Genomic DNA, 20,117 nt, shown 5'->3' with positions numbered 1-20,117 from the left:
TGTGGGTCCAGAGGGCTGACTATAAATTATACACAGATTAACCTCTGTGTTGTTCAAGGGTCAACTGTATTTCTTCCTAAAATTTTTGGTAGAAATTTACCACTGAACCCTTCTGGACCTGGTGCTTTCTGTTTTGGAAGGTTATTTATTGATTCAGTTTTTGAAATAGACATAGTCACATTCAGATTATCTGTTTCTTCTTGTGTGAGTTTGGGCAGTTTGCATCTTTAAAGGAATTGGTTCATTTCATATAGGTTATCAAATTTGTGGGCATAGAATTGTTCATAGTATTCTTTTTTTTTCTTTTTTTCTTTTTTTTTTTTGCGGTATGCGGGCCTCTCACTGTTGTGGCCTCTCCCATTGCAGAGCACAGGCTCCGGACACACAGGCTCAGCGGCCATGGGTCACGGGCCTAGCTGCTCCGTGGCATGTGGGAAGAGCATGTGGGATCTTCCCGGACCGGGGCACAAACCCGTGTCCCCTGCATCGGCAGGTGGACTCTCAACCACTGCACCACCAGGGAAGCCCCATAGTATTCTTTTTCGTTATTCTTTTAACATCTGTGGGATCTGTAGCAGTGTCACCTCTTTCATTTCTGATACTAAAAATCATTTGTGTCCTCTTTCCTTTTTCCTTCATAAGTATGGCTAGAAGCTTATTTGTTATATTGATCTTAAGGAACCAGCTTTTTTTGTTGTTGATTTTCTCTGTTTTTGTTTTCAATTTCATAATTTCTGTTTTATTATTATTTCTTTCTTCTGCTTACTTTGGATTTGATTTGCACTTTTTCTAGTGTATTGATTTTAGATATTCTTTCATAACATATGCATTCAGTGGTGTATAAATTTTCCTTTAAGCACTGCTTTTTCTGTATACCACAGATTTCGATAAATTGTGTTTTCATTTTCTTCAAAATATTTTAAAATTTCTCTTGAGATTTCTTTTATTTATTCATTTATTTTTATTGAATGAAATGTTTTTTAAAATTCTATAGTGCTTGAGATTTCTTCTTTGACTCGTATTATTTAGAAGTGTGTTGTTTAATCTCTGAGTGTTTTGGGATTTTCCAGTTATTTTTCTGTTCTTGATTCCTTGTTGAATTCTCTTGTGGACTGAGAGTAGACATTGTATGATTTCTTTTCTTTAAAATTTGTTAAGGTGTGCTTTATGGCCCCAAATGGGGCCTATCTTGGTGAATGTTCCATGTGAGCTTCAGAAGAATGTGTATCCTGCTGTTGTTGGATGAAGTAGGCTATAAATGTCAGTTATATCCAGTTGATTGATGGTGTTGTTGAGTTCAGTTACGTCTGTACTGGTTTTCTGCTTACTGGATCTGTCCATTTCTGATAGAGATATATTGAAATTTTAATTATGGTAATGGATTCTTCTGTTTTTCCTTTCAGTTCTATCAGTTTTTGCCTCACGTAGTTTGATGCTTGGCTGTTATATGTGTTAAGGATTGGTATGTGTTCTGGGAGATTTGACCCCTTTATCATTATGTAATGTCCTTCTTTATTGCTGATAGCTTTCTTGGCTTTGAAGTATGTGTATCTGAAATTAATATAGCTATTCTTGCTTTCTTTTGATTAGTGTTAGCATGGTATGTTTTTCTCTATCCATTTACTTTTAATTTATATGTGTGTTTATATTTAAAGTGGATTTCTTGTAGTCATATGTAGTTCAGTGGTTTTTTTTTTTATCAGCTCTGACAATCTCTGTCTTTTTATTGCTGCATTTAGACATTGATATTCAGAGTGATCATTGATATAGTTGAATTAATAGCTACCATATTAGTTACTGTTTTCTATTTGTTGCCCTTGTTCTTTGTTCCTTTTTATTTCTTCTCTTTTTTGCCTTTTGTGGTTTTCAAAAGGCATTGGAGCATTTTCTGTAATTCCATTTTCTCTCATTTCTTAGCATGTCAGTTATATTTCCTTTTTTTTTATTGTTGCTCTAGAGTTTGCAATATACATTTATGGTTAATCTAAGTCCACTTTAGAATAATACTGCTTTATGGGTAGTGTGATACATTATAATAACAAAATAATCCTAATTCTTCCCCTCCATCCTTTACAATAGCTATTAATTGTTTCTTTTATATATGTTTATACACATATAGGCACACATACTCATATATATGTAAGATATATCCATAGGTAAACATAATCAAATACTATTATTATTTTGAACACATTGTTACCTGTTAGGTCAATTAAGGATAAGAAAAGTAAAAGTTTTTATTTTACCTTCACTTATTCTTCTTTGATGAACTTTCTTTATGTAGATTCAAGTTTCTGACTATATAATTTTCCTTCCCTCTAAATATTTTTTAAAATATTTCTTGCAAGGCAGGTCTGTTGGCAACACATTTCCTCAGTTTTTGTTTATCTGATAAAGTTTTTTTTTTATAAATGTATTTATTTTATTTTATTTTTGGCTGCGTTGGGTCTTTGTTGCTGTGCGTGGGCTTTCTCTAGTTGCAGCAAGTGGGGGCTACTCTTTGTTGTGGTGCGTGGGCTTCTTATTGCAGTGGCTTCTTTTGTTGCGGAGCACTGGCTCTAGGCACGCGAGCTCAGTAGTTGTGGCTCATGGGCTCTAGACAGGCACAGGCTTAGTAGTTGTGGCACATGGGCTTAGTTGCTCCGTGGCATGTGGGATCTTCCTGGACCAGGGCTCGAACCTGTGTCCCCTGCATTGGCAGGCAGATTCTTAACCAGTGCGCCACCAGGGAAGCACCTCTGATAAAGTTTTTATTTCTCCTTCACTTTTGAAGGATAATTTCACAGGTACAGAATTCTAGGTTTGGTATTCTTTTTCTCTCAACACTTTAAATATTTCACTCCACTCCTTGCTTGCATGGTTTCTGAGGAGATTCCAGATGTAATTCTTACCTTTGTTCTTTTATAGGTAAGATGTATTTTTCCTCTGGCTTCTTTCAGAATTTATGTTTGACTTTTGGTAGTTTGAAAATATGCCTAGGTAGTTTCTTTTTTATTTGTTGGTTGCTTGGTTTTTGCATTGGTGTTCTTGGTGTTCTCTGCCTGGTTTTCACTGAGCTTTCTGGATCTGTGGTTTGGTGTCTGACATAAATATGGGGAAATTCTCAGTCATTATTGTTCCAGATGTTTCTTATGTTTCTTTTTCCCTTTTTTCTCCTTTTAGTATTCCCATTATGCACATATTATACCTTTTGTAGTTGTCCCTCAGTCCTTTGATGTTGGTGTTTTTGTTTTTGTTTTTTGTTTTTCAGTCTTTGTTCCCTTTTTCATCTTTGGAATCTATTGTGACATCCTCAAGCTCAGAGATTGGTTGCTCAGCTCTGTCCTGTCTACTGAGAAGATCATCAAAGCCAGTGTTCATTTCTTTTGCAAAGTTTTTGATCTCTAGCATCTCTTTTCTTTCTTAGGGTTTCCATCTCTGCTTGCATTGCCCATCTGTTCTTGCATGCTGTCTGCTTTATTCATTGGAGCCCTTGCATGCTGTCTGCTTTATTCATTATAGCCCTTAACAATTTGTTTCAGATTCCTGGTTTATAATTCCAACATGTCTGCTACGTCTGGTTCTGGTGCTTGGTCTGTCTCTTTAAATTGTGTTTTTGTGATTTGGTATGCCTTTTAATATTTTCTTGATAGCCTGACATGATGTACTGGGTAAAGGCTGTGAATAGGCCTGTAGTAATGCAGTAAGGTGCTGGGGGGAGGGGAAGTGTTCTATTGTGCTATGATTAGTTTCAGGCTTTTAGTGAGCCTATGCCTCTGTGAACTTCACAAGTGTTTCTCAGGGTTTTTTTGCCCCCTTAGGTGGGACTGGATGACTAGAGTGGGCTGGAGTTTGGTGTTTCCCTTCCTCCAGGTCAGTTAGGCTTTGGTTTATCAGTTTTCCCTGAAGGCAGGCCTTGTTAAGAATAGAGTGCTCTGGTATTTCAAAATGGTTCCTTTGCCCCTTCCTCTGTTAGAAGGAGGAGGGGATTTTTCTCCAGTATTTATTTTGAGAAGCTGGTTAGGCTCTTGGAGGTAAACCTCAGAAAACTGTGGGGTACCCCTAGAGTTTTTAACCCTCAGAGTTGTTCCTACTGAGCCTCCAGCAGTTCATCAATTGCAGTTCAGGTTTTCTGACCCTGGCACTGGTTTCCACTCATCCTGAGTCTCTGCTCTGGTATGTTGTGATTCTCTGTATCTGTCTGTTTGTTTCTTCAGTCTTGGGAGCAGTGGTTTGCCCTGTGTCCTCCTCACCTCTCTTTCAGATCCTAGAAGAGTTGTTGATTCAGTCTATTCAGCTTTTTACTTGTTGTTAGGACAGAGTGACAACTTCTAAGCTCCTTGTATGTGGAACCAGAAACTGTTAAGTCCCTGTAACTTTTTATAGATTGAAATTTTATGTTTAATTGGATAAAAGGTGGTTTCAGATCCAGGATGAAGAAATCTAAGCTAAAAGTACTTGAGAATTTAGTGTTGCTATTAAAGTTTTAGAAGCTATGAAGGTAGTCATAACAAGAAGATTATGTTCCTGAACCTGATTTGGTTCTCTCCCACTAAACCTTGGCTAGAAATTCCATGTAATAATTAGGGCTAACCAGTGCCCTCATCAATCAGTCCCATTCCTTGAGAACAGATGTAGAGTGAATCTGACCCATTTGTTATCATTTGTAATATATCATCTAGTAGATAATAAGCATCAGATGGGAATCTCTCAGCTTCAGGTTACAGAAAAATTGATTCAAGTTGACTTAAACTACAAGGTAGTTAGGATTGCTCTAATTCAGTGATTCTGGGCTGTTACGAAATTCCTTTGGCTTCACTGTCTTCTATATGCCACCTTCATCCAGCTTGGTAGCCTGAAGCTTTAGTAGTTCAGGGCCTCCTATCCATGTATGACGATGTTGAAATGAAGAGAAGAGAACACTTTTGCCCAAATCCAAGCTGGAACCCTCAGATTGATCTTGATTTGACCTCTCAGAGGAAGAAACTATGCTGATGTGCTATGGGAATGGATTTAACTTCTTTCAAAGTACATGGAATGTGGGGGGTGGGGACGGTAGAGGCAGACAACAAAAATAAGGCCACCTTTAGGAGGTGGGAGGAGGGCGGTAGATGCTAAGTAGACAGCCAATATTCATGAGTTTTAAAATTCCTACTATAAATTGTCTTCATTAGGGCCAGCTATAAAGAAAACACATGGATTTCTTTCATTTATTCATTTATTTATTCATCATATTTCTTGGAGGAGAGCCTGTCATGGGCTAGGGACTATTCTAGGATCTGGGAATACAGCAGTAAGTAAGACAGCAATCACCTGCTCTTGTGAAGCCTCCATAGGCATGGGGGTAGGGGAGGCAGTGAAAAAAAAATTAACGTAAATGTGTACTGTGTCAGATGAATGCTCTGAATACAAATAAAACTGGGCAAGAAGAATGAGTTCTTGTGGCTGGCATAGAGGGTTGCTGTTTCATATATGGTGAAGAGGGAAAACCTCTCTGAGAAGGAGATAAATAAGTAGAGTCCTGGAAGAAGTGAACTAGTCCTGAAGAAGTTCACTGGAAGAAGTAAACTTTCCTTGTGGATACCTGGGGAAGAGTGTTTTAGGCAGAGAGGTAAGCAAGAACGGAGCCTGCTCTAGTAGGTCTGTGTTTTTATTCCCATCTTACCGCTAGGTTCTTCATGACATTTTTTTTTTCTTAGATTCCATATATATGTATTAGCATACGGTATTCGTTTTTCTCCTGACTTACTTCACTCTATATGACAGACTCTAGGACTATCCACCTCACTACAATAGATAGCTAGTGGGAAGCAGCCGCATAGCACAGGGAGATCAGCTAGGTGGTTTGTGACCACCTAGAGGGGTGGGATAGGGAGGGAGACGCAAGAGGGAAGAGATATGGGAACATATGTATATGTATAACTGATTCACTTTGTTATAAAGCAGAAACTAACACACCATTGTAAAGCAATTATACTCCAATAAAGATGTTAAAAAATAAAAAATAAAATAAAAAAAGAATGGAGCCTGGAGGCAACATCACACTTTGCAAGATAATGGGAGAGCAAGAAGGTTAGTGTCTCTGGAGCCCAGTGGACAAGATGAGTTCTAGGAGGTGATGTCACAGAAGTAGTAGGAGTCCAAGTGACATAGAATTTTCACTTCTACTTTGAGTGAAAAGAGACTCTGGGGTGTTTTAAGCTAAGGAGTGACCTGAAAAGACTTAAATTTTAAAAGGCTTGCTCTGGCTGTGTGTCAAGAATAGACTGTTCCAGAACTTCTGTCTTTGATCCCCTGCAGGTAAGATCATACTTGGACCAGTGTAGTAGTGGAGGTGGTGAAAAATTATTGGATTCTACATGTATTTTGAAGGTGGAGACATGGATTTACTAATGAAAAGGAAGGGGTATGAGGGAGAAGAATAAAGGTTGATTCTGTTTTGATCAGAACATTGAAAGGATGGGGTTAGCATTAACTGAGGCGTGGAAGAATGCAAGAGGAGCATATTCTGGGGAGGAAATTTAATGGTTGGGGGAGGGGAGGGTTTATTGTGTTTATAAGATGCATATTAGACGTTCAACTGGATATGTCTAATAGACAGCTGAATTTAGGAGTCTGTAGTTAGTTCAGGGTAGAGGTCTGGGCGTGAGATAAAAATTTTGACATTGGTATACAGGTGGTATTTAAACTTCTGAGTAAATGAAATAAGAACAAGTAAAACAGTCAATCCAGAAGATGGTTAAAAAATAGGGAGGGAGATGGAGGGAGAAAAAAAAGAACTAATGGGCTAAATATCCTAAAATGTAATTGTAGAAATAAATTCAAATTTATTACCTATCATAGTGAATGTAAGTGTACTAAATTCTTGAATTAGAACACAAGCAACGGCTGGCTTAAGAAAAGTTATCACTAAGCTGCTTGTAAGAAACACCTAAAGCATAAGGACATTGAAAGTTGAAGAGTAGAAAAAGATATACCAGTCTAATACTGACTAAAAGAAAGCTGGTATAACTATATTGATATCAAATGAAATAGACTTTAAAACAAATTTTTATTAGAGATAGTAATTATTAGAGTTAAAGAAGGTCACTACGTAATCATAAAAGATTCAATTTCCCTTGTAGATATGATGATTCTCAACTTTTTTGCTGTTAGAAACAGCCTCAAAATATACAGTGCAAAAATTGATATCACCCTAAGGAAAAATGGACAAATCCACCACCATAATGGGAATTTTTAGCACTTTTCTTAGTTGATGATAGATTAAACAAGGAAAAAGTAAGTCTATAGGAGATTTGAATATGTCAGTTAGTAAACTTAACCCTTATATCGTCAGAGTCCCCTGGACCCAGATTTAATTTACTAGTTTCTTTTTTGAACAATTTTGCTTGTATGGATTGATGTTTTATGGCTTTCATTCTTTCTTAGAGGTCTTCTGAAGAACAGAAAATTTAAAAAAGAAAATTAAAACTCCTTTTCTCTTGCAGTTACTGTATGGGTTCATTGGAGCTTTTTATGAATCTAAGATGCTGTGGGTTCTTATCTCATATCACTGTATCTTTATATTGGTAATTTCATCATCCTAAGAATGATTTTTATCATTACTCTTTAATTATTCCCAACTATGCTATGAAAAACTAAAATAAGAAAATGGAAGAAAGATGGAATTGTCTAGAAAGATGTTGTAGAGGTCAAATCATTGCTATTGCATTATCTTTTTTTTTTTTTTATTGCATTGCCTCAAGAGTTGCACATATTTTAAGAAAATATAACTGAAGTCTGGAGGTACCATCTTTGTAGTCATTCTTTTAGTTATCACTGAACACAGCTGAGAATTTAGAATTTTTCATTTTCTACACATAATGGTACAAGAGTAGAAAAGTTGACAGAGGAAGACATTTCACAGTTATTAGATGGGTAAAATAATGGTCAAGAGAGACAGCAGACTGTAGGCCCTAATCATGATGGTGAACTTGATCTTATGAGTGAAATCTTAGACTGTGAGTCATCAGATGACAATATCCTAGATTAATTTTCTTGAACTCAAGAATTGATGAGTGAGCAGTATATTTCTGTGGTTTCTATAAAGGAAGTATGGAATCTGCATCCAGTTAGTCATTAGGTAGGAAGGACTTCACCATGCAGTATTTTGTGACAAGAAGTTGGACTATTCAGTTTTTCCAAAAGGATATGTGACATATTCTTGCATTTCATATGATGATGTACATGAGCATTTACTTGATACAGCTTGTAATTGAAGAGTGTTGAAGGCAGGTGTGTATACAGAGGTGACAGGAAGGGACTCTATGGTTTAGAAAAGAAAACAAATCATTGATCATTCTGATGGATATTTATAAATCTAAAAATGAATATTTACAATCAGGGAACAATGAATATGGCTGTCCTCAACAAGTTTATGGGCCATCCAAATTTTCAAAAGCACAGCATGTCTACAATGCAAGTTCAAGAAGAAGCAGAAGTAATGATCATTTAGTAGAGCTATATTTGAAATCTGGAATCAGATTTTATAAAACTGTGTGTCCCAGGTTCATGTGTGTCAGTTGATGACCAGTTTCATTCAAATGATATAACCCTTTTCATATGTGTTCGTGTGTGTATGTGATATATGTAAGTATGTGAGTGCATATATGCATACACTATGCATTTGTAGGTATGTATATGTGTAATACACATATATGCACATACCAGGAAAATATAAAAATATATGGATTTTATGTATTTAAATTTTGACTGAAATTTCCAACTAATTTGATTTTTTATTATCCTTTTATTTTTTTGTAAATTATTTATAAAATGACCTAAATTTTAAATAAAATATTAATACAAAGAGTCTATCAGCCCAGCTGATAAAGGGTGTTGATTATTTTTCCTGGCCTACTGAGGGTTAATGTAATGTACCTGTGTGGATCATTGCCCTCAGCAGTTGATGACTGTGCATCTCTTTTAAGCACATGTGGAATATTCATGAAAATTAACCATCTGCTTGGCTGTAAAACCTGCACAGATTTCAAAGGCTGAATTCTGTGACTACAGGCAGATAAGATACAAGTCATTTACAAAAGGTAATTAGAAAAAGTCCCCTACGTGGGGAATTTAAAATAACTTCTAAATAACTTACAGCTCAACAAAGGAATCTTAATGGAAATTAGAACATATTCAGAACTAAATTCTAACAAAATACTTTAAAAGTTGTATAATATAGTTTAGATTGTACTTTAAGAAAGAATAAATGCTCAAGATGAATAAACTAAGAATCCAATTTTTAAAAATGATAGAAGTGACTACAGAATAAACCCAGATAGGGTAGAAGGAAAGAACTGAAGATGAACATAAACTTATGACTTGGAAAAATACACAGTAAGTAATAGGATAATAAAGTCCAAAGTTGGTTCCTCAAAAGTCAAATAGCCAAATTTCTGACAAGATTTATCAAGGGTGAGGGAATAACTAAACAATATTCAAATTGAAAAAGGATCTCATAGGTATAAACTTTACAGAGATTAATCTGGTAAGATAATATTAAGAATAACTGATAACAGTGAATTTGAAATTTTAAGTGGAATAGGTAAATTATTAGAAAATAAAACTTAACCAAAACTGACTTAAATAGAAAACCTGACTGGTCCCATAACAATGAAAACACTTGGTCTCCATGACTGCAGAGGAACATTCTATCCAGACATTTCATGGAACAGGTAATTCCAGCACCTGTACTCCGAGGGAAATGACTTAAAGCAATTATCCCCCAGACTGAGGTTGGGTTCTCCTCTAGGCATTCAGGAGATACAGATTGTTTAAAAGGGGCCTAGCTGATAACTTATATGTACTTTTTTGTAGAACTTTTCAGGCTGATCTGCAGGTTAAGTTACTCTTTACCATCTTCTCTTTCATAGTTGCTCTTCTTGCACTTTACAGTAGTCAATCCTGATTTTGCCTTTTTTTGCTTCCTTGACCCAGGGATGAAGAAAGGTCTGAATTGCTATAAAAGGGGTATTTTAAAATGCTAATGTTGAGAATTTTAACTAGGATCCTATTCTTATTCTGGCAGTTTCCAATTCATTGCTTTCAGCTTAATTTAAGGACAGTAAAGTTTTTATGGAATTTTTAAATGCTTCTTGATTACTATGTGATTTTTCAAGAGCTGGCTTTAAAGGAGTTGAAAGAATTGGGTGACATTTCTGAAGTATTCTAGCAATAAATGATTTTCATGCATAGATATATGAAATAATGGAAGAAGGGGAGGTCGTCTTATCTATCTCATTGAGATACTTTTCCCCAAAAAGTTTACTTTTAATGTCTAGTTGTTATCAGATTTATAATATATTTAATCAATTTTATGCTAATAATGCTTGTAATTAAAAGTTAGTCCAGAGGAAAACTTCTAAACTTAGTGCTTCATGGTTACAGGGAATTTAATAAAAATTAATTCAGTTTATACAATATATATGTTTTGTTGCAAAGAAATGTGACAGTGGTCAAAAGAAGAATTTTAAGCATAAAAGCTGATTGCATCAGAAAAAAATTGCAGCAAAGTGTTGTAGAAATACAACACTTCATAAAGTTGTTCATAAAGAAAATAAATGACATAGTATTTCTTATCGTTAAGCAAGGATTTGTTTCTTGTTTTAGACATGAATGATTTTGAGAGTCAAGTCGCTGGTATGTAGATTCCACTGGATGCATTGACAATGATATATATCAGTTGTATTTTAAGGTGCCAGTGTTTATAGTGCACGGCAATCCTTGCAACTATTTAAATTATGAAAAATTTTAGATGTCAATATAAAACTGTTCAAGGGAATGCATCATTTTTCAAAATTCTTTTCAGCTGTAATGGGAACAAAAAATGTTGAAGACCACTGACTTGGAGCATTAGCTCTCAAGAGGGATAGTAACACTCATTGGGGAAGATATTAGAATTTAGGGGGACATTTTTGCTTGTCACAATGACTGAGAGGCTTTACTATCATTTGGTTACTGGGGGCCAAGAAAGCTAGGTATCCTGCAGTGTACAACAAAGAATATTATCACTGTTTTACATAACTTTTCTACTCACTGGACTAGTCCGCGACAAACATAAGTAGGTAGAAATTTACTACATAGTAATCCTAAAGCATATTCAAAAGAAGGAATTTATAAAAAAAGGTCCAAGTATTTTAGGAGAGGACCATTTTAGTGGGCAATATTTAAATGAACTATATTCTCATAGAATTGTTAAATGGTATATTAACTCCATGCATTGTCTACTTGGGGTATTATGTTTCTGATTACTACATATTTAGTTGAAAAGAGTTTGCGGTAGATACTGCAAAAGCAATACAAATAATTAAAAATATGTAACTTAGAACCAAATATTAAATTATCAGGAATATATGGACTACAGAGATCTTACTGAATTTTATTATACTTTCTCAGTAAGACCAGTGTGATCATACTATTTAATATTGTAACGTGGTTCACAACTTTACTTCCCTCTGCACTCTAGAGTCACACTTGCCTGTTATTTTTACTCCCAAACATTTATCGCTTTTTATCTTGGTTATTTATTATATTTATTTTTTAGTATCTTTTTGTCCCCCTTGTTTAGAGACATAGTGTAAGAGGAGAGGGTGGGAGACAGAAAGACAGCCCTTTTGAGGAGTTTGGCTTTAAAAAAAGAGGAGAGAAATTGGTGGTAGCTGGAGCAGGTAATGTGTATGAAGTCAGGAATTTTTTTTGTCATTTTTTTCCATTTGTTTTTTGGGCAGGAAAGTTGGATTTATTGGTGGGCATGAGTAAGGAAGGGAAAGCACCACGGCTTTCATGAGTGCAGGGTCTGCCTTTTGTCCAAGGGGCCCACGATTAGGGATGTATTTGACCCGTAGTCATCCAGGATGATCCACTTTTCTGCCACCATGTCTTCAGATTCATCCACTTGGAGATGTGGATCTTCTGGGGCCCAGAAACTTGAACTTGGCCCTGTGTGGGCCTTAATCACTTGCTCCTTGTTCTGCAGTTTGGTGCGGATGGACGTAATGACTTGGCCAGTGTGGACCCTGGCCACTGCGTGCTGGGGCTTTCCAAAGGCACCCTGTATACCTGTCTGGAGCCTAGATTGGGCAGAGCATGATGTCAGACATGAATGTCCACTGGTAAGGGCTGTCTCGAAGGTCCTTTAGGGCAACTCATATAAGCAACAGGCTGCATGCACTACCAAGGAAGCAGCTTTTTTTTTTTTTTGTTAGTGCCTTAGTTATCTGTTTTTTTGTTTTTTTTTTTAACATCTTTATTGGAGTATAATTGCTTTACAATGGTGTGTGTGTGGCTGCTTTTTGCAGCCATTGCACACCAGGCCTCCACAGAGAAAAGAGGCCTGATTAGCTGCAGAAGGAATTTTTTTTAACGTAAATTTTTAAATTGAATTATAATATACATAGGGAAAATTGCACAAACTGTAAGTTAAATTTCTGCAAAATGAACTCACCTGTGCAATCACCACCCAAATTAAGAAATGAACACTACCATTACCAGCACACCATAATTCATCCGTTATGCTTCTTCCTATCATTAACCATCTCTCACCCGAAAGATAGTGGAGGTTTTTCTGATTTTTATTACCAAATACTAATTTTGCCTCTTTTCAAACTTTATGTAACTGGAATTATCCAGCATGTATCTTTTAAGGTTGACTTCTTCTCAACACGTTTGTGGGATTCAGTATGTACTGTTCGTCTAGGAATAGTTATATTCATATTTGTGGGAATATTTCACAATTTATTCATTTTGCTGTTGATGAATGTTTGGGGTGTTGCTGGTTTCAGCTATTCTGAATAATGCTTCTGTGAATATGCTTATACGTGTCCTTTAGTGTACATATCATGTGTTTCTGTTGGATGTGTATACTTGGGATGGTGATTTTTTTTTTACCAGTTTTACTCCCAGCAGCATTAAATCAAAGTTCTCATTGCTCTATACCTTCACCAACACTTTAGCACTGTACTGCTTATAAAACTATCTGTGGTGTTTTTTTTTTTGTTTTTATTTGCGGTACGCGGGCCTCTCACTGTTGTGGGCTCTCCCGTTGCGGAGCACAGGCTCCGGACACGCAGGCCCAGCGACCATGGCTCATGGGACCAGCCGCTCCGCGGCATGTGGGATCTTCCCAGACCGGGGCACGAACCCATGTCCCCTGCACCGGCAGGCGGACTCTCAACCACTGCGCCACCAGGGAAGCCCCAACTATCTGTGTTTGTAATCGGTGTTTCCTTGATGATTAGTCATGTTGTATTCCTTTTCATCTCTTTATTAGCCAGTGTTATATTCTCTTTCGTGAATTATCTGTATGAATCTTTTGCCTATATTTTATAGTTGGGTTATTTATATTTTTCTTCCTGATTTATAGTTCTTTACATGCACAGGACACATGTATTTAAGATACCATTTCCCACTCTTTTACTTGCATATTCACTCGCTTAATGATGTCCTTTGATGAACAGAAGTTTTTAATTTTAAAGAACTCTAGTGTTTTCCTTTAAAAGTGTTGGAAAAACCTTTTAAAAATCTTTGTCTATACCAAAATCTTAAAGATATCTTTGGATATTTTCATTTAGAAGTTATTTGTTTTACCTTTCAGATTTAGGCTGTAATGCACTGATTTGTGTGTGTATATGATATGAAGGGTCAAGAATTGTTTTTCCCCACATGAACCTTCAGTGGTCCCAGCTCCATTTATTGGAACGTTCCAGCAGTGCCATCTTTGTCATAAATCAAGCAGGTCTTTTCTGGACTTGCTATTCTGTTCCATTGCTCTGTTTCTCTATCTTTGAGCCAGTGTCCCATTTTCTTAATTACTGTAGCTTTATAATACATCTTATTTTAATATAAATTCTCCAGCTTTTTCTTCTTCAAGATTATCTTGACTATTATTGGGCTTTTGCATATCCACTTTGTCAATTGCTAAAAAGCATTGGGATTTTGATTGGAACCACACCGAATCTATTAATTTGGAGAGAATTTACATCTTTTAGTATGGAATCTTCTAACACATGAAATGATATATTCCTCCATTTATTTAGGACTTTAATTTAGATTTTGTAGGTTTTTAGTGTCAAGATTTTGTACATCTTTTATTAGATTTATTCCTTGGCTCTTTGATCTTTGAATGTTAATATAAATGGTATCTTTTTAAAATTTCACAAATTTCTTTTGCTAGTTAGTACATAGAAAGTTGATTTTTTAAATATTGAACCTGTATCCAGCAACCTTACTAAATTCACTTATTTTTATGGTTTGTAAATTCTTTTGGATATTCCTCATGTATAATTAAGTCATCTGCTAATTATGCAGTTTTATTTTTTCCTTCTGTTCCTTGTAATTAAAAAAATTTTCTTATTACACAGACTAGTACATCTGTTCCCATCTGTAGAAGTGATAAAGAATACCTTTTCTCATTCTTGGTCTCTGAGAGGAAGTAATTGACCATTAAAGGTGGTGTTAGCTATAGGTATTTTGTAATTACTCTTTATAAAATCAAAAAGATTCTTTTCTTTGCTATGAATTTTTAATTAATGAGTGTTAATTAGAGAGGACACCAAAAGTACAAGTAATAAAATACAAAAAATTGATAAATTGGACTTCATTAAAATTAAACTTTGAAAAACCATCAAGAATCATCAAAAGGTAAGCCACAGGGAGAAAATATTGAATCATATTTCTGAAAAAGGACTTGCATGCAAGATATAACTCTTACAACCCAGTAAGAATAAAATAAATTATCCATCAAAAAAATGAGCAAAAGATTTGAATAGACATTTCACTCAAGAAACTGTATGAATGGCTAATAAGCACCTTGAAAAGATGCTAACCTCATTAGTCATTAGGGAAATGCAAATTTAAAACCATAATAAATACCACTTCATGTCCACTAAAATGGCTATGATAAAAGGGCAGACTAGTGTTGGTGACCTTGTAGGACAATAGAGACCCTTAGGCATTACTGATAGGAATGTAAAGTGGTGCAGCCACTACGGAAAACAGTGGCAGGTTTTTTTCCTTCTTTTCTTTTTTAAGTTAAATAGAAATTTACAATATAGCCCAGCAATTTCACTCTATCCAAGACAAGTGAAAAAATTTCTCTACACAAAGACTTGTATGCAGACGTTCATGGTAGTATTTTTCATAATAGCCAAAAAAGTAGAAACAACCCAAATGTCCATCAACCAATGAATGGATAAACAAAATGTCTGTCCCTACAATGAAATACTATTTGGTAATAAAAAGATAAAAAATACTGATTCATCTTTATATCATGGATGAACCTGAAAAACACTACACTGTGTGAAAGAAAGAAACAGAAGACCATATATTATATGAGTTTATTTGTATGAAATGTTCAGAAAAGGCAAAGTTATAGGAAAATATCAGTAGATTAGTTTGGGGCTAGAAGTAAGAACAGGGAGTGACTGCATATGGGTGTGAGGGACCTTTTCTGTGATAATGGAAATGTTCTAAAACTGGGTTGTGGTGATGGTTGTACAACTCTGTAAATTTACTTAAAAAATATTGAATTGTGTATTTTAAATGACTGAATTTTATTTTATGTAAATTATACCTCAGTGAAGATGTTAAAGAATGAGTGTTGAATTTTATCAACTACTTTTCTGACCCTACTGAAAATTTATGTTTTTCACCTTTCTCAATTACATAAATTTAAAAATTTCATAAATTAAAAAAATTAATATTAAAAATGTAAGTCCAGTCATAAATCTTGACTGAGTATAAATTGGTCTTGATATATTTTATTTATGTTACTACTAGGTATGATACACTGATACTTTGTTTAGGATTTTTTGAGACTTTATTTATGAGAAAAATTGGCCCGTCATGTTTTTTTCTTACAATGTTCTGTTCAAGTTTTTGTTTTGCTGTTCTCCATGTCAGCATTTTTAAGATTGATGGTAAATGTTTTTCATTATATGTTTGGAAGAATTTACTATTGGAGCCATATGGGCATGCAGTTTTCTTTGTAGGAAAGTTTTTAATTACATATTCAATTTCTTTAATATGTATTTGTGTTTTCAGATTTTCTATTTCTTTGTCAGTTTTAATAAGTTGTGTTTTCCTAGGAATTTGTTCATTTCCTGTCGTTTTTCAAATCCTTTGGGCCAAAGTTTTTAATAATATTGTTTTATTGTCTGTAAAATCCTTAGTATTACCCTCCTTTTCATTCTCGATTGGGACTTGTGCCTTCTCTGATTATCTATGATGAGTCTTGCTAAAAGGTCTATTATTTATTTTAGTTTTTTTTCGAAGAACCAACTATTTTGATTTTCTCTCGCACATTTGTTTTCTATTTAAAAGTTTTTTTTTGCTCCAGTTTCTACTTTGGGATTAATTTTTTCCGATTTTTTATTTCTTGATAGGAATATTTGAAAGGATATTTGACTGCTTGCTTTATCAGTTACTGTGAAAAGTCTGTTAAAATCCACTGTGGTTGTAGACTTGGCAGTTTTTCATTTTAGTTCTGTTAGTTTTTGCTTTATGTATTTTGGGGCTGTCTTTTTTATGTATGCCAATTTAGAATTCTTATGGCTTTTTTAATGGATCATCATATTTATTATTATAAAATAACCCTCTAGTTTGAGTGATGTTTCTTGCCTTACTTCTCTTTTGTCAGAGATGAAGATAACTTTACAAGTTTTCTTTTGCTTAATGTTTGCAAGTTTTTTACCCTTTTAGCCAGTCTGTGCCCTTATATTTTAAGACGTATCACTTGTAAGGAGTATAAAATAAGCTTTAAAACTCTACTCTCATAATCTGCTTGAAGAATTCCCTGTAGCGTTTATTTTCACGTGGGTCTGCTGGTGACAAATTGTTGTTTGTGGGTGTGTGTGTCTGTGAGTGGGTGTGTAAAATGTCTTTATTTCACCATCATTTTGAAGGATAGGTTTGATTTGTTTGGAATTCTAGATTGGCAGTTATTTTCTTTCTTCACTTTAAAGATACTCATTTTCTGTCTCATACCATTGTGTGGATAAAGCTGCATTCCATAAGGAGACACATCTTCTACACTTCTCTGCTGGGACTAGTGTGCAGTTAATGGGCCACACGTGTTAAGAGCAAACCTTGATTCCCTTTAGGTCCTGGCATGGCTTCCAGCAGCCTAGTCTCTTTAACCTGAGTGTGGTTTTCAAAGCCTGCTGTGTGGTCACAGGGGCAGAATGTTGGTGAAAGCCCCCTATTGGAGCTCTAGTTAGAGCTGTGTTAGAGGGTACCCTAATGGTGCCCTGAGGCCAGAGGACGTGATGGATCCCATGATAGAGTTACAGGGGCTCCTTCAGGACCACCTCATCCAGAGTCCCTATGTGTCCCATCAGCTTTCAGTTCCTCATTGCTTTGGCTCCTCTTTCGTCTGTTGCCTTCCCCCATACCACACTACATTTAGCTACTTTTATTAACCTATATGTGTTAGCTAACATGCACTAGGCAACATTTTATATTCTCAATTTAAAATTATATTCTTAATGTTAAATGACAGTGAGTTGAAACATTATTTCTTTAACAAATACATCCTACTAGTTTAGAATTCTTTTGACACTACTAACATTTTTCTTCCATGCTAAATTTTAATTCTCCATGGAAAAAATTATGAAGACATGTATCAGACATCCAAAAATCATGACTACCTACCATATTGAGTACCCACCACTTAACTTAAGCAACACAGTATTACAAATAAGATTGAAGTTCTCTGTGTCTATTGCCAATCACATCTCTCTCCCTCCCCCACAGAGGTCACCACCAATTGAATTTGGAATTTATCATTTCCATGTATGTTTTATATCCCTACATAGCATTCTTCTTTTAAAAACTTATTTAAATGGTTATTATCCTGTGTATCTTTCAGTAATTATATATAATGATAAATATATATTGTATTTATTTATATAATTGTAAATCCTGCAACATCATTAGATTTATCCATATTTATACTCTAATTCCTTCATTTTCATGCTGCACATATAACATTTTGTTGTATAAATATGTCCCAGTTTTATTATTAATCCTTTTAGTGGATATTTAGGTTTTTTCCACTTTTCTGCTATTTTTATACATGTTGTATTGAATGTTGTATGTATTTCCTTGGGCATATATTTGAGAGATTTTCTAGGGTATATATACCTAAGAACTGATGGGTTGTAGGATATGTGTTTTGTCAACTGCAGTTGTCACTTCCACAGGAAGTATATGGGCTCAAAATCAGCTGCTACTTGATGTTACATCTAGTCATGATCAATTTATAATGGGCTAATAAGAAAATAAGTAGCTGAGTATATACTATCTATGCTGTAATTTTACTTTGTTTTTTGTTTATTTATTTTAATGGGGATACCTTTTCTCAGTGAGTTTAATTTTATTAAAAAGAAGGTCTTTGTTGAGCCACAGAGTAAACAGTTTAATCCCTTAAGGAATTCCTTATGTTTATTTTTATCTGTTCCAAAGTTATGATTCTGTGATAAAGTCATAATTATGAAATTGTCTATTTGCATATACTTTCAAGCCAGTGATTCTCAAATGTGATCTGCAGTCACCAGGGTGGGCATCCATGAAGTCACAATGATTTTCATAGCAGGAAGGTGTGATTTGCCCTTTTCATTGGGTTGGCATTTGCACTGATGGGACAGCAGCAGTGGTGGATAGAACAGCCAGCATCTTTTCAAGAACCAAGAAAGGGGCATCAGTCTGTAATCATTTATGTTAACAGGAATGGGTTTATTTGTATTATTCAATGAAAAAATAAATATTTTAAAAATTTTGTTTCATTTTCTAATAGAATAACTATTGGTAGATATATATAATGTTAACAATGCCTCTTTCTCTAAGAGTATAAAGGGGTTCTGAGACCATGAAGTTTGAGAAGCATTACTTTAAGCACATGGTAGATACATGAACAAACAAATATTATATTCAATCTGGTGCTGGTCTTTGGGAAGGAAAACTTAGATACTGTAATTCCTTTGATAGATAAATCTAGTCTGTCTTCAAGTTATATATAAATCTTAAGTAAATGTTCAGTTTGTTGCCTTAAAATTTTGTTTATAACTAGATTATATTTGTAAATAAAATACTTTGCAGGTGCTGACCTTAAGGAAAGAGTCAAAATGAATTCCAGTGAAGTTGGTCCTTTTGTCTCCAAAATAAGAGCAGTGATTAATGAAATCGGTAAGCACAATTAAATTCTCCTTTTAGCATGCTGAAGGTGACCTTAAATGTCAGATTTTAAAAGTTGCACATTGTCTTTATGTATAAGCTTTGGCTAAAATATTTATATAGTTAGATAGTCATTACCTATAGCTGGTTGTAAAACAGCATGTAATATATTTAATTTGAAAAGTTGTGAAAATTTTTTTTATAATTAAAGATGCCTCCTATTTATGATGACATGGCATATAGAGGTAATTATTAGAAAACAAAGAATAATTTGGCATAAGCCTTTGACATAAGTATTTATATTTCTTAAATAGTTGCATACACAGACATATTTATAGATTGGGATTTTTTTTGTTTTTTACATAAACGGGATCATACTATCTCCTTAGAATTATAAATTTCTGTGTAGTGTTTATATTTCAGTATATATCAATTTATTATTAATACTCTTTAATACATTACTACATAGTAATCCATAGCATAGTTTATCCAAAATTTGAAACTATTTCTTCATTAATGAACACTTAGGATGTTTTTGTTGTTTTGTTTTTGTGGGGTTTTGCCATTTTTGTTATTTATAATAAAGCAGTGATTATCTTTGTACAAAGTCTTTTAGAACATTAGTATGTATATTTATAAGATTGCTAAACATGGTATTGCAGTTCTAAGTATCATGTGTTCATTTTACATTTTAATAAATCCTACCAGATTATGTTGCAAAAAGATGGTAATAATTTATATTCCCATCAATCACATGACAGTACCTGTTTCCTTATAGTCTTGTAGCATTTAATGTTGTTATTTTTTAAGTTTGCCAGAGTTGAAGAAAAAAATAATCTTAGCATTTTAATTTTCACTTTCTCAGATGCTAGTATATCTTTTCAGATTAGACTTGCTTTTCCCCTCCTGTAAATTGCCTTTTCACATTC

The 20,117-nt window shown here is 34.5% G+C and overlaps 1 protein-coding gene and 2 pseudogenes across 4 annotated transcripts in view; 1 reads left to right on the top strand and 2 right to left on the bottom strand.

Moving 5' to 3' along the window:
- Nucleotides 1-20,117, top strand: part of AUH (AU RNA binding methylglutaconyl-CoA hydratase) — a 163,885-nt gene that overhangs the window by 37,023 nt on the left and 106,745 nt on the right. For all 4 annotated transcript variants that reach the window (XM_030832538.3, XM_070045808.1, XM_060301219.2 and 1 more), the window contains one exon: nucleotides 19,114-19,200. In XM_030832538.3, the coding sequence (XP_030688398.2) occupies nucleotides 19,114-19,200 (87 nt within the window). The remainder of the gene's footprint in view (nucleotides 1-19,113; nucleotides 19,201-20,117) is intronic.
- Nucleotides 12,137-12,224, bottom strand: LOC115840144 (small nucleolar RNA SNORA70; annotated as a pseudogene).
- On the bottom strand, nucleotides 12,278-12,366 carry LOC115840146 (small nucleolar RNA SNORA70; annotated as a pseudogene).

This window comes from Globicephala melas, chromosome 6 (genome assembly GCF_963455315.2).
Source record: "Globicephala melas chromosome 6, mGloMel1.2, whole genome shotgun sequence".
Lineage (NCBI taxonomy): Eukaryota > Metazoa > Chordata > Mammalia > Artiodactyla > Delphinidae > Globicephala > Globicephala melas.
The sequence above is the reverse complement of the archived record's forward strand: the minus strand, read 5'-3'. Positions and strand labels throughout refer to the sequence as shown.